The sequence below is a fragment of the Phalacrocorax carbo genome, chromosome 15 (assembly GCF_963921805.1).
Source record: "Phalacrocorax carbo chromosome 15, bPhaCar2.1, whole genome shotgun sequence".
NCBI lineage: Eukaryota > Metazoa > Chordata > Aves > Suliformes > Phalacrocoracidae > Phalacrocorax > Phalacrocorax carbo.
Genome location: NC_087527.1, coordinates 4,015,318 through 4,028,523, shown reverse-complemented (window position 1 = coordinate 4,028,523; position 13,206 = coordinate 4,015,318). Strand labels below are relative to the sequence as shown.

The 13,206-nt window shown below is 50.5% G+C and overlaps 1 protein-coding gene across 3 annotated transcripts in view; it reads left to right on the top strand.

Annotated features, from left to right (window-relative positions):
- The window catches only part of NOS1 (nitric oxide synthase 1), a 77,648-nt gene that overhangs the window by 23,973 nt on the left and 40,469 nt on the right, over positions 1–13,206 (top strand). For all 3 annotated transcript variants that reach the window (XM_064465816.1, XM_064465817.1, XM_064465818.1), the window contains exon 2: positions 5,594–6,746. In XM_064465816.1, coding sequence (XP_064321886.1) covers positions 6,019–6,746 — 728 coding nt within the window. In that variant the 5' untranslated portion in view covers positions 5,594–6,018. The remainder of the gene's footprint in view (positions 1–5,593; positions 6,747–13,206) is intronic.

Here is a 13,206-nt window from a genome sequence, read left to right as displayed (position 1 = left end):
CCAAATTAAAACAAGACCTTGTTTCTGCCATCTAAAAAAAAACAAGGGAAGTTTGTTGACACAGTTTTCTTGGCAACATTAAAATGTATTGCCTGTGATCCGCTTGGAGAGGTGCAGTTCACATCGGATGGGGAGAAGGGGAGAGGAATGAGGGACTTCATTAAATTATAGCAAGGTTTCTCTGCAGTTCTGTCGCCTCCAGCTGCTCCGTGATTAGGAGCGTGCAGGACGCTGGCCCGAATAGAACAGAGTATTTCAGTTGGAAGGGACCTGCAATGATCATCTAGTCCGACTGCCTAGAAGGCGTGCCGGTGGCTGCTTGCACCGGCACGACCAGGCTTTCCTCGGCTGTTTAATTCCCCACAGAGGGACGGTTGGGACGAACACAAAAGCAAATGCCAGGAGTTGGATAAATGTGCAGGTCATGGGGCTTTGGGGCAGCTTCAGTCCAATGATATGGCCATGAGCAAATATGTATTTTTTCACTTTCCAGAAAACAACCCCCCGATTAGAGACAAATGAACCCTCTCAGGGAATGGACATAGATTTATTTATATCAGAAAGGAAGAGTTTATTTTGTTAACTGTGCTTTTACCAGTGATAGGCATGTTTTCAGTGCAAACATCCATGCCCTGCTGACGGGGAGGCGAGGGGGTCTCCAGGGCTGAGACCGTAGCGTTTCATCCCTTCGGCAGCATCCTTCTCAAGCCTGCTGGTTTCCGTGGCTGCGTGGAGTGGTCCAGCAGCTCTGCAGCCCCACTGGACGCTGGGCACTGGCACCACGGTGTTGTACAGATGGCAAAGTGCCTCTTATTTAATTCACTCCTATGTGTAAATCAGATTTATTAGCAGTGAAGAAAATGTTGTGGCCTAGGTGAAATAGCCACTTCCCAGCCTTATGTGCTGGGGATGGGAAGGGAGAAGGAGAGCGTGTGATTTGGCTGTGAAGGAAAAAGGGCTCGCTCCTTCCTGGGCAGGCTTTGGCAAGGTTGGTGGGAGGTAGATAATAAGAGATAGCGGGGGGAACATTATCTATATATTCTCAGGATTAAAAGGCCATGTATACAGATACACTGCAGTATTGGTCTGAGCCGAGCGGGAGTTGAGCACAGAACTGCTGGCACGAGTGAGCTGGCTGCCAGTGAATCACTTTAATGCTCCATTTTCAAATGCACAAACACGCAGGTTTACAGTAACTGTGCATATGTTGCATCCCATTGCTCCTCATCAGATTCACTGATGCTCCACGGGTCATAAAAATTAAACGGGCATAAATCCATCAGCCCTGGGGTTCTTCATTGAACGCTATAAATCCCACGAAAACTAATTAAATAGGACAATGGTGTCCATTTAAAGCTGGCACATAGAAATGTAAGCCATTACTGCAGGGAAGACAAGACTCAAAATTGATTTGCGAGGGCAAGGGCAACCCAAGTGCCCAAGCCGAAGGACTGGTGCTGGGTACATCCTAGCTCACCATAGCCTGCAGCTCCTTGATGGGAGAGTTAAGATATTGTGTTTAAGCTACTAAGATTGATTTTTCCTCTACTTTGCTTTCTAAATCAAATCATCCAACTAACATATGTGCTGGAGTTTGTTGCTTGAAATGTTATCTGGTGACTCTAAAAGCTTTTTGTTATTGGTTTTTGTAGGGCTTGTTTGTTAAGTGAATGCCTCCGTCGCTGCTGTAGGGGAGCCTGTTCTGCTGCTCTTCCCTGCGCGGATTAAAGCCTCCAAACAAGCTATGTCAGTGTGGATCGGTGTCGAGATCAGAGTTAACGCTTTTTGTAACGCCTGTCTGGGGTGCTACAAGTTTGCTGCTCCACAGGGTTCATTGCTCTTCTGTAATTTGAGTTGGTTTTATGCTTTGGAAAGAGGCAGGAAACTGAGGCAGGGAGTGGGACAGCACCATCCATGGATGTTTATTCAAGCAGGGTGGCTCAGCAGGGAGCTGAGCCCAGCTTTGCCCATGGCATCATCTATCTCATGGCGGTCTTTCAGGGGTGAAATAAGTGTTTCCACCTGAGTAGCGCTCACCCCAGTGAAACCCTGCTCACTGCTCTCACTGGTTTTAAGGAGTTAGACGTGACACCTCCAGTAGCTTTAAATGTGCAACCTGGCAAATGTGCTACTGCTTTTGGGTTCATAAATCAGGCTCTTAATGATGCTCATGGGGAGAACGGAACTCGGCAGAGCTGAGCACAGCTCAGCCACCTGTGCTGCAAACACCCAGCAGCTCCCCATCGCTTCACACGGGGTTGAATGCTTCAGGTTTCATTAGGAACGTGTTCCCTCTGGGAACAGACCTGCAGATGTCCCAGGACACCTTGGGAGCTGGGTATGGGGGAAGGCCTGACCTGTGCTGGGAGTCTGGGGAAGCCTACTATGTGCTCCTGGGTGTCTCCTGCTGCCTTCTCATGCCCTAATGTCTCCCTGTCCCTCCCATCATCAGTCTGAATTTGTGCAAGATTTTATAGCTGGAAAAAGGTTGGATTTGGTGATCTTAAGGTTATTTTCGAAGGTAAATGATTTTATGAGTCTATGAAAATGCTTGTCTGACTCTTCTCCAAAGGAGAAGAAGGGTCAGGGACTTAGAGACAGGTTGCCCTCAATCTCCTTGCCTGTCCCTCTGCTTCTGGCTTTTTTCTGACCTTCCTTACTCTGGTTAGCAGCTGAGAAATAGGAAATAAAAGGCTTGAGCTTGAGGGAGGGGAAAAATCCTGAAGAGGTAAATAATGTCATTCCCTGTCTTTCAGCCAGTCCTCAGCTGCCGCTGCAGAGTCCGCAGCTGAGGCAGGGGAAGATACCGGCCACCGCTCACCCGCGGGCGAGAGCATGCAAGGTCGGGGAGCGAGGTGCCCTCTTGTCTGTAGGGGACGCGCTGGTGCTCACCCCCATCTTGGAGAAATGCCTGGCTGGGTGCTTAGGTGTCGCCTAGAATCTACTTTTTTCTTCTCTTTCCTCTTGTAGGGAATGCTAAAATGTCGGTGGGTTTTGGGGATGGGGAATGATATACACCCAGCAATAATGTTGGTCTCTGGGATTTTGCAGGCTGGAGCTGCACGTATGTAACTAATTAGAAGCTTAGCTATAAGAACTGGGAATTGGCCTGTTGGGAGAAGAGTGAGGGACTGTAAACATTTTGGGGTTTCACAGCTTTTCGGGGAGGATGAGGATCCTTTCCAGTGAGCTCAGCAATGCCCTGCTCCCCTGCAAGCACTGCAGTCAGCGGTTGAGCCAGGTTGAAAGGCATCACCATCTCCTCCAGCTCTTAGGCATCCGCCGGTGGGAGCTGCTGGGGATGCCTACAGCCCAGTGGTGACGGGGGCTTGTGTCGGGCAGTCCCCAAGACGGCTCTGGCCTCACTGAGATGGGCACGATGCAAACACAGACTTCACTCACTGCGAGGAGTTCACGAGCACCACGTAGCCGATGACTAATTCAGAGCAAATAACAGGGTTGTCCCCTGGACAGGGAAGTTGACAGTCCCACACTCATGTGGTACTTACACTGCTTTCAAAGCCTTGCTCGTCCTTACGGCGTCAGCTCACACATTAGAAACAAGTCCTGCGTGAATCGGTGGCTTGCCTGGATGTCACGGTGGCGGTGACCTCATTGGCAGCGGGGACCAGTGGAGGGGCTAGGAGATGCAGGGACCATGCTGGTGGGCTGCTGGGAGCAGCGTGAGGAAAAGGCAGACCCTGGGCAGGGAGGAGGAAGCTGATCCTGTGGTTTGGCACTGGCAGCAAAATGCCTGAGGGCTCTTGCCTGTGAAAGAGGGGGAAGACTTGGCTGGGGTCCTGCCTGTGCCACTGTGTCCAGTGCTGCCGTGAAAGCGGGGTCTGGCTGGGGAAGGGATGGAGGGGCTGGAAAGGGAGAGGGGCAGAACCTTCCCTGTCCAAGCAGATCTCTGCCTCCCTCCTTCCTCCCCAAATCTGTGACCTTCCCTCCCCAGAAGGCCTGAGGATCTGGAAGAGATGTCCTGCTCTGCTGCCCCAGGCCCTGTGAGGTGGCACAGCCCATCACGGCTGGCAGAGGTCCTGCTCCAGTGACCTCTGGGCCACTTTCAGCAAGTCACCCAGCAATTAGGGTTTATGTCACCTGGGCTAATTAGCCCTTGAGGAGGTGACTTCCCCCGACCTACTTAGGGGTATTTAACCCTTTGTGTGCTGCTACTGCTCTGCAGGGCTGAGTAATGGCAGGAGAAGGGTATATAGGGGTTAAATCTATTGGCTCAGGTTGTTGGGCTCCAATTGCTTTATTCTGCCTGTAAAGAACCAGTCTGGGGTCAGCAGCCTTTGTCACATGAGGATTAAAATACTCGAGTTAATGACAGGGCTGGCGTCACTGCCCTGCTCCTCAGAGCCCTCTTTTTCCCATCTGGGTGCTGGAGGGAGCTCCTGGCAGAGGGGGGCTCTTTGTGAGGTGTCAGAATGTTTTCACCGCATTTTCATGCGGTCCTGAATATGTTGCCCCTGGGAAACAGAAGACTGTTTTCCTTGGCATGTCAGTGCCTCCAGCCTGCAGATCTAGTGCCCTCTGTTCTCTCCCCAAAATTCAGATTTAAAAAAGAAAAGAAGGCATCTGCATTTCAGCTTGCTGCTAAATGTCAGGGCACAGTCACAGAGAGAAACGTTCTCCAGAGCATCTAAGAAATGGGAGGGGAACATGGAGAGGATTTGGGAGTTGAAGTTATTGAATGCAAGCGTAGGGTCCCATCAGGAATCAATGAGACATGGCTCCCCAAGCCACGTGAGGGCTGTAGAAAGTCATGCCCAGCTGCATAAGGTTCCCCCAAGAGCTGGGGAAACTCATTGCATGTTCTTCTCTAGATGGTTTTCCATCAGCTAAAGCAGTTTGTTTGGGAACGGTTCAGAACTGGATGGCAGGGCTGGGGATGGGGGAGTGCTAGCTTTGCCTTCTGTATCCCCATGCCAGGCTTGAAATATGGGGAGAAGAGGAGCTGAGCCAAGCTGAGACTGTGATCCTTGTAGCCAGACTTAAAAGCACTTGCCATTGTAAATGCTTTGCTGCAACTCAGGGTAAGGGGAGCTGAATGTCCTCATTTTTCTCGTGGCTGCTACTCTTTCTCCTGAAGCAGTGAAAGGGTCTCAGTGTGACATACATCCCTGCCTGGTCACCCCAATCCATCTCGACCATCAGGTTGTCGGATACTCCAGAAAACACATGGAGACAAGATCCTCAGCTGGCAGAAATTGCCGCTCAGCTCCATGCAGCTCTACCCATTTGCCAAACTTGCACGGTTTTTGCTTGCAACCTATGGGCAAAGCAGGGAGGGTCCAAGCAAGGCTGCCCAGCAGCCCCGTCCCGGAGCTCCCCTCTCCCCCTGGCACTTTTCTGGCCCCTGCCGAACAGATGGCACTGATTTTTGCAGGGGGAGCAGAAGAAACAAAGCCCAGAGCAATGGGAGACTGCAGCCTGTCTCCCAAAAGCAGCCCAGGGGATGACATCTGTGGGGACAGGCTGAATGCATGAGGGTGTCTGTGGCATGCCGAGCCCCATGCTGAGCCCCCACTTGTGTCTGCCCTATCTCAATTTTCTTTCTCCTTTGTTGTTTTTTCCTCCTTTCTAGATAAAGAACCTCGTGGACCATTTGCAGGGATGCCGGTGAAGTGAGTGGGCTGCCTCCCCTGCTCTGCCCAGAACAGGACCAGAAGCTGACTGGACGCTGGCATGTTGCCCCCTCCAGCCCCTGCTCGGCCACGTGATGCCCAACCCTGCCTGTCTTGCCTGCCCTGCCCCTAGCCTTGCTTTCCACCAGTGATACACCCTGCCTTTCCCAGGACATCAGTTTGGGAGAGAGGTGTCAGTGAGTATGCTGCAGAAAGCCAGCCTGCAGCCAAAGCCCAGAGGAGTTTTGTAGTGAAGCCAGTTTCCTAAAAGCCAAGGAGTTGTCCTTTCCCTGCCCCGGCGTGGATAAGCATCTCTGGCAGCAAATTTCTTTGCACTCAGTGGCTGTCAAGGTCCTGGTCTGCAGGCTCGAAGAGGGAGGCTGCCATGGAAGAGAATGTGTTCAGCGTGCAGCAGATACAGCCCAACGTCATCTCTGTAAGGCTCTTCAAGCGCAAGGTGGGCGGCCTCGGCTTTCTAGTGAAGGAGCGCGTCAGCAAGCCGCCTGTCATCATCTCGGACCTAATCCGGGGAGGGGCTGCAGAGCAGAGTGGCCTCATCCAGGCTGGAGACATCATTTTAGCTGTCAATGGCAGGCCCCTGGTGGACATGAGCTATGAGACTGCACTGGAGATACTGAGAAGCATCGCCTCTGAGACTTACGTGGTCCTCATCCTGCGGGGCCCCGAGGGCTTCACCACTCACCTGGAGACCACTTTTGCGGGTGACGGGACACCGAAAACCATCCGTGTCACCAGACCCCTCTACCCCACGCCAAAGGTGGTTGACTTGTCCAACCCAAGCCTGCACAGCAAAGAGCAGCCGCTGCCAGCAGCTGACCACACCATGGGCTCCCTGTGGACAAGAGAGGTCAGGCAGGAGGTGGAGCCGATGATCCATGTTAACGGCGTCGTTACTGGCAACAGAGGGCAGGATGCTGGGAAGGGGAAGGAGGGTGCTTGTGGTCGCCCTTGCCTCAACGGTGGTGTGGAAGACAATGAACTGCTCAAAGAAATTGAGCCCGTCCTGGATCTCCTGAAGAGCAGCAGTAAGGACAGCGATGGAGATGCACCCTCCAAGGTAGAGACAAGAGATATAGAAGTCCAGGTGGACTGGTAGGTCCCTAAATACATTTTTTTTTTTACATTTGGTGAAACGTGTTGGTTTTGGCTACCCAACGCGGCTGGTTTAGGTGTCGGTGGCACCTCTCCAGAAACAGCTGCTGTCTGACACAGCAGGATAGAGATAGAGAGGAAGGGATGCAAACAAGGGGGGGAATTGGTTGATGGGGGGAATAAAAAATTGGGAGTAGAGGTGGGAGAAAGGGAGAAAGATGTAAGCATGGGAAATCAGGGAAGAGCAGGGGTAATGTCTTGTTGAAAGCTGAGCTATGCGATGTGGTGGATTGTGGGCTAGGCTAGGATTTGTTTCTGTTCCATGTTCTCCATCTCATTTGTTTTAAGTTTTAAACAAAATCCTGTGCCTCAGTTTTCCCACCTGCCAAATCAGATTTATAGTACTGTCTGTCCTTGCTGCTCTGCCTTGGAGCTCTCCCCTTGAAATCTGCTATTGATTAACTGCCGGAGAGGGAGAAGGAAGGTCAGACTGGCAGAGTATGATGCTTCCCAGGAGAAATGAGTTTCAAAACCTTCTGTGCTTTTTGCAGTCAGGCTCTGGCTTTGGGGAGGGGAGAGGGGAGCCCCAGTCCCCCTCCAGCGGAAGCTGAGGGCACCTCTGTGTAAGTGGGACCTGCCTTGGGTGCTCCTGTCTTCTGGGAAGGGAGGAAACGTTTCATATTGAGAGATCAGAAATGGCCATCCCTTGTTGAAATGCAGCAGCAGAGCTGCCTGTTCATCCCCTCTGCTCTTTCTAGATCAAGCTAATTATTTCAATATGCGTATACATGTATAACAAGGGTGGGGACATATGGATGCTTGCCCCATTGCCTCTTGAGGATGGTGAAGTGGGTGGAACAGTTTCATTTCTGATATCTGCTTCTGGAAGGGGCTGTGTGTGTGGTGGTGCCCTCCTGATCTTCCTCGGCATTTTACTGAAATGTAGACCATCGCTCTGGAGCCGAAGCAGCTCCCTGTGGCCCTTCATGCTTTGCAAAAATGTTGTTAGTAGCTGGGTTTTTTTTTGCTACCAGCTCTCTCGCCTCCTGGCTATTTATTAGCAATGATAGGTTGCCTTTTCCTGTTGCCTTTCCCCAAGTCCCTGAACACATTTTAGCAGTGTCAAGTGCCGCAGCAGGTTGTGGCTGCCCTCAGTTATTGACTGGCTGTAAAAGCCAGGAGGCTTTTTCAGGAGGGTTTGCTGAAGCTGGTGATCTCAGTTCAGCGGCAGAGAGGTTTGTATCTTCAAGTTCCCTTGCTGCACCTGTTTCCTTAGGGAGGGGAAAAAGTTGTATTTTTTTTTTTTTTTTTATCAGAAACAACAAGAGATGAAAGCAGAGCTGTTGTTTAGCTGTTGGCTGTGGAGGAGCGGGATCCCTGTGGTGGGTTCCCTGCCTGGCTCGGTGGCAGAGCCCAGGCTGAGCTCCCAATCACTCCCATCACAAACCAACACCCACACTGTGTGTTTTCCATCTTCTTTTTTTTTTTTTATTTTTGGTTGTTTTCACGCTGTCATTTCTGCTCTCTCCCAGATTGTGCATTTTTTCCGCGGAGGACATGGTGACTTAAAGCCCATTAGGGTGGTCACACTGAGTCAGAGGAAGAAAAATCAGCTCTGCGCCGGCGGCGGGTGGCAGATGTCTGGGGAAGAGCAGTGGGACAGGGCGTGCTTGGGGATATCCTCCCCTGCCGTCCCCTCCCGCCATGCATGCCCCCAGGTCTCAGCACACTGCTTTTTTTGTTTGGCTGCTTTCAGAAACCGTTGGTTTTGGTGTCTGCTGCGCAATAGGAGGCAATTTAACCCCCTGAGCCCAGCGCTCTCCCTGGAATTCTGAGCACCACCTGCCCAGTCTGCATTTCCTTTAATCCAGCACCAACCCACCCCTGGGGGAACCTGGTTTAAGCAATCAGAGAATTGAGACCCTGAAGGTGTTATGCTTGACTAAAGGTCCAACAAATACGCAGGGGTGCTTAAAAATCCCTTCTGTCCCTCTGTTTGTGCTAAGACTGCTGCGATGGAGCTGGGGATCATGATCTGGTGAAGCCCCCAGACGGCACATTCCCAAGCATTGGTACAAGGTACAGCCTCACCCTTTAAACTGTGTCCCCCAGTGTCCCCATCCTGTCCCACCAGCTGCAAGTTATCTGAGGAAATTCTTCCCTGGCTGGAGGAAAGGATGAAAAATGTGATTTTTCTTTGAGGTGTCTCTTCTACTTACAGAGAGATTAAACCAAAACACTTTGAATTCACTTAAACTGAAGGGCCTCAAGCCAGCAAGAATATTAGTGAAGTGGGTACTTCACCAAAACTCCACTCACTTTATTTTTCAATATCCTTTTAAAAAAAAAAAAAAACAAGCCTGTGTAATCTAGGTACCTTGGGACTGAAAATCCACTTTTTGGTCAAAATTAGTCTTCAGTCTTCTGCTTTATGAAAGGCTGCAGTCTCGCTTTTGTGGTAGGAGTCTGTATGAGCGAGAAGACCTGGGCTCAAGCACAGCAGTGGGAAAGGAGATATACTGCAGGGAAAACTTGTCAAGAGCTGCTCTGCAGGGTAAAGGGCATTTCTCAGCCGCCTCTCCTCCCACTCCTGCGACGTGCTGGAGATGATTCATCTCCTCTGCTTGGTCTTGGACAGAGCTGGGGCATCATGGAGGTCTTCTACAGTGAGAATTTTCTTGGTCCATAAGAGAAGTGTAGAAAGGTCAGGGAGTGACGGGGAGCAGATAACTGTGGAGACCATGTTGGTCAATGCCAAAGAAATGCCCCCCCAAAATAAGCAAGCTTTATCAGATTGATGCAGCTCTAATGCTGTAGGCTGTGAGGTCTCTAGGCTTGGGGGGCAGGAAGCGAAGCTGGCATTAGTCAAAACAGGAAGAGAGGTCTACCTAGACACCAGGAGGGTGCAAAACCTCTCTTATCCTTGATCTTGACACCTAGAGCCTGGATCACTTGACCATCAATCTGGCTGGAGATGCTGGTCTCGGGACCAATCCTGTTCTGTCTCCGTCTTCGCCTGGTGCTGACCTTCACAGCCTGCAGCACTTTGTCAAAGCTGGTCTGGCTCACAAGAGCTGTGACAGCTTTCCTAGGGCAGAAAGGAATCGTACAAGTTTGAGTTGATTCACAAGGAGCCAAATACTCCATGTTCAAGGTGGACTTTGCCAAAAGTGATTCAAATTACACCTGATGCTTTGGGTTTCCAGCCCATGTCTCTGATGTTACTTGTAAGGAAAATTGGAAATTGTTAAGTATGCATTGGGAAAAAATACCAGTTCACCTCTTTCCCTTGCACCCATGGTCTATGCTCCCCAGAGGAGTTGCTCCTGTGATGACCTGGTGCTTGCTCTCTGCTGATTTCTAGCTGTAAGGTGCCCTAGGTCCATGGTGGGTGTCCATGGGATGGGCTGCAACCACAGCTGAATGTCTGCTACTTGGCTCAAGCCATCTGTGATGAAGTTGATCACAAAACAGAGCATGGAAGTGGGGCGCAAGGTATGATTAGAGCTGGCATTTCTGCCATGAGGCTCACCGTGGGCTAGAAAACAAAAATACAGTTCGATTCACTCTCTGCCAGCTAACCTAGGTCTGTTTTTCCCTCTGAGCTCTAGGCAGATTGTCATGTCCCATCTTCCCTCCTCTCCCCTTCCACTGAGTTGCCAGTATTTATTTTTCTTCTCAGGTCTATTCCATAACATGAACAGCATGATGGAAACATGGCAGTTTTGGTCCAAAAAGCAGCATCAGCAGGCCCGAGAGGGAGTAGTGCGCTGAGAGCAAGAATTCTGTTTATGGAGGGTTTCAAGGTATCAGGCTCCATCGTGCATTGGAACAAACCCCATAATTTTGCAGTTCTTGAAGAGAAAATTCTCTTCCTCCCACCTCCTTTGCCACCGCCAAAATCTCTTTGTGCTGCTCAAAACATTTCATTTGCATTTCTGACATCCTCTTATTCTGTACTTGGACATGAAACTTTAAAACCTCTGAAATGAAAAGGTTCCCTGAAACTATCATGTTATTGCCATTCTGCAAAACGGTGAGGTAGGAAACTTTGGCAGTGAATAATCCTCCCCTTCTCCCTCAGTGGATTCTTCCTCATCACTCTGACTAGATCAGTCTAATCCAGAGAGGTATTTTGTGCCTGCAAATAATATATTCTACCCAAATATACCTCCATGAAGCCCTCTTGGAGCAGACTCCAAAGGACCCTTCACCCGCTCAGCCCCCTGTACTGGTGTTGCTTCTTGCATCCTATGGGATGGCTGTTCTCTTTGTACGTCGTACCAGCAGCAAACCCATGATCCACATACGAGCCTGCGGTCTCCCATCAGACTTGAACTGTGTTTGGCCTCCACGTAAGATGCTGAGGCTGAAATCTGCTGGGTGCATTTTGGGCACGGCTGGGAAGGGAAGAGTGTGGTGGTTGCAGGTTGCAATATGATGCTGGCTGAATCTTGAAAAAAGCCAGTGGGACTTCGGGATCACTTGGATCTGTCCCCAGGTCTTTATCTGTCAATGTCTACTCAATGGCATTTACCAACCTTGCATTTCATAAGCCTCTCTCCGAAACTGCTCAGTGCAGCTTTCTCAGCTCATTAGTCCCTAATCCCAGCACTGGGCACAGCCCAGTGACGCTCTGACCTTCTGAGGGTGCAAGACCTCTTCAAGCTATGCCACATGCTTGTCGGTGAGGCTTTTGTCCCGTTCCTTCAGTGCCGTTCAACTTTCCTTTTTTATTTAGGAAGTGGTTTCTTGCTTTGATTGCTCTGCAAGTGCCTGCTCTGGGCTGCCTCTTCAGGGAGTGCATCCCACCTTTTGAAGTTAATTCTTCTGCTTCCAACACTCCTGCTTCCTTCCTGAGCTCTGCTCCATCCTCTGCACCCTGCAAATCCCAGATCCTGTCTGATCCCTTCTCCTGCCTCTGTCTCAAGCATGTGCTGTTGTGCCAGACCTTGCTTTAACCCTTGAGGAGAGGAGTCTGCAGCCAGCATGTTTTCCAGCCTTGCAGACTGTGAACTGCCCCAGGGGCATGATAGCAAGGAAATATTAACTTCTGAGGATGCAGTGCCCTCTAGAGTATGGTTTTCCATGGGGCAAAAGAAAGGTGAGGCAAGAGCCATTTACCACAGCCTCTAGCACTGGAAGGAGGAGCAATGTACAGTGGAGCCTTGCAGCTGTCTCCAAGGAGATGGGAAGAAAGTAAAAAGAAAATATTTCTCTCCCAAAGCTCAGAGCAAGCGAAGTGTGCATGTGTGAGCTTCTCACACAGTCCCAAGCTCAAGTGTAGGGTTTTGAGCCACCGGGACAAGAGTCTGGAAGGAGTCCACCCCCCACAGTCAAAGCACAGGGTGCTGCTATTGGCATCACGGCAGGAGAGCCATCATTGGAAGTGTGGGCATCAGCATCCTTATCAGTTCATCCAAATTGGCCCCTGGAAATTGCAGCAGCTAGGGGTATCTCTCCTCTCTGCCTGGGAAATCAGAGAGATTCTTCTGCCAAGCAAATTCAAAGGAGTGAAGTGGCAAACTTTCTTTTTGCTCTTTTTTTTTTTTCCTTTTCTTTTTGGAAAAGCTTTGGAGAAATTTCTCAAAGGGCTGCCTCAGCAACTTCCCTTCTGCTTCATCTCTCTGAGCACTGCAACATCATCAAATTAGTCAAAAGAAAACAGTGGTGCCTCTCATTTCTCCAAACAGCCAGATGCTCTTTCCGAGGTGAGGCAGCATCCAAGGCTCTGCCTTTGCACCAGTGGGGGAGGGCAGGATTCCTCTTTCTTTTTTTAAAGTAACAAATTCTGCTTTCAGAACAAAAGATGACCTCAGATAGGATACCTTCCCAAAAACCTGCTCTGGACCCAAGAGATCTTGCTAATATATACCTGGCAGCAGGACCAGGCCAGAGAGGGGTCTCTGGATCTGACCTTTGGGAAAGTTCAGCCAAACTGATCTCCAAAGACAGATATTCAGTATTGCTTCCAGTGCCACAAAGACACTGAAGTGGTGGTTTTAAAAATCCTGTTCAATGCCCCAAAGTGCCCAGGTTGGGTCTGACAGTGAGTCAGGAGGATTTCTCCAAAGGCTGCCAGGAGCTGAGGGCAAACCTCCCTCTCCCCTACATAGCTGCAGCCGGCGCTGCTCCCACAGCAGCTCCCTGGAGGTCCCCAACCTGGGTGCCTCAGAACACCCTTTGGGGGAGCTGTGCTCCCTCCCCATCACTCACTGGGAACCTGTGAGCATGGCCCTTTTTGCTCTCCTGTCATTAAAGTGCTTTTGGAAATATTATCTGGAGCCTGATGTCGGGCACAGTGTTTCTGGCCATCCTGCCAGTCTCCTTGAGTGCGTGAGCAGCATCCTCATATGAACGTGGCAGGTCACCCTGCATCTCTGCTGGTGGCTGGGGAAGCCAAGTCAAGAGAGGGAAAAACTGACCCAAAAGACCCTGTTCCTGTCTGTGCTCACAAACA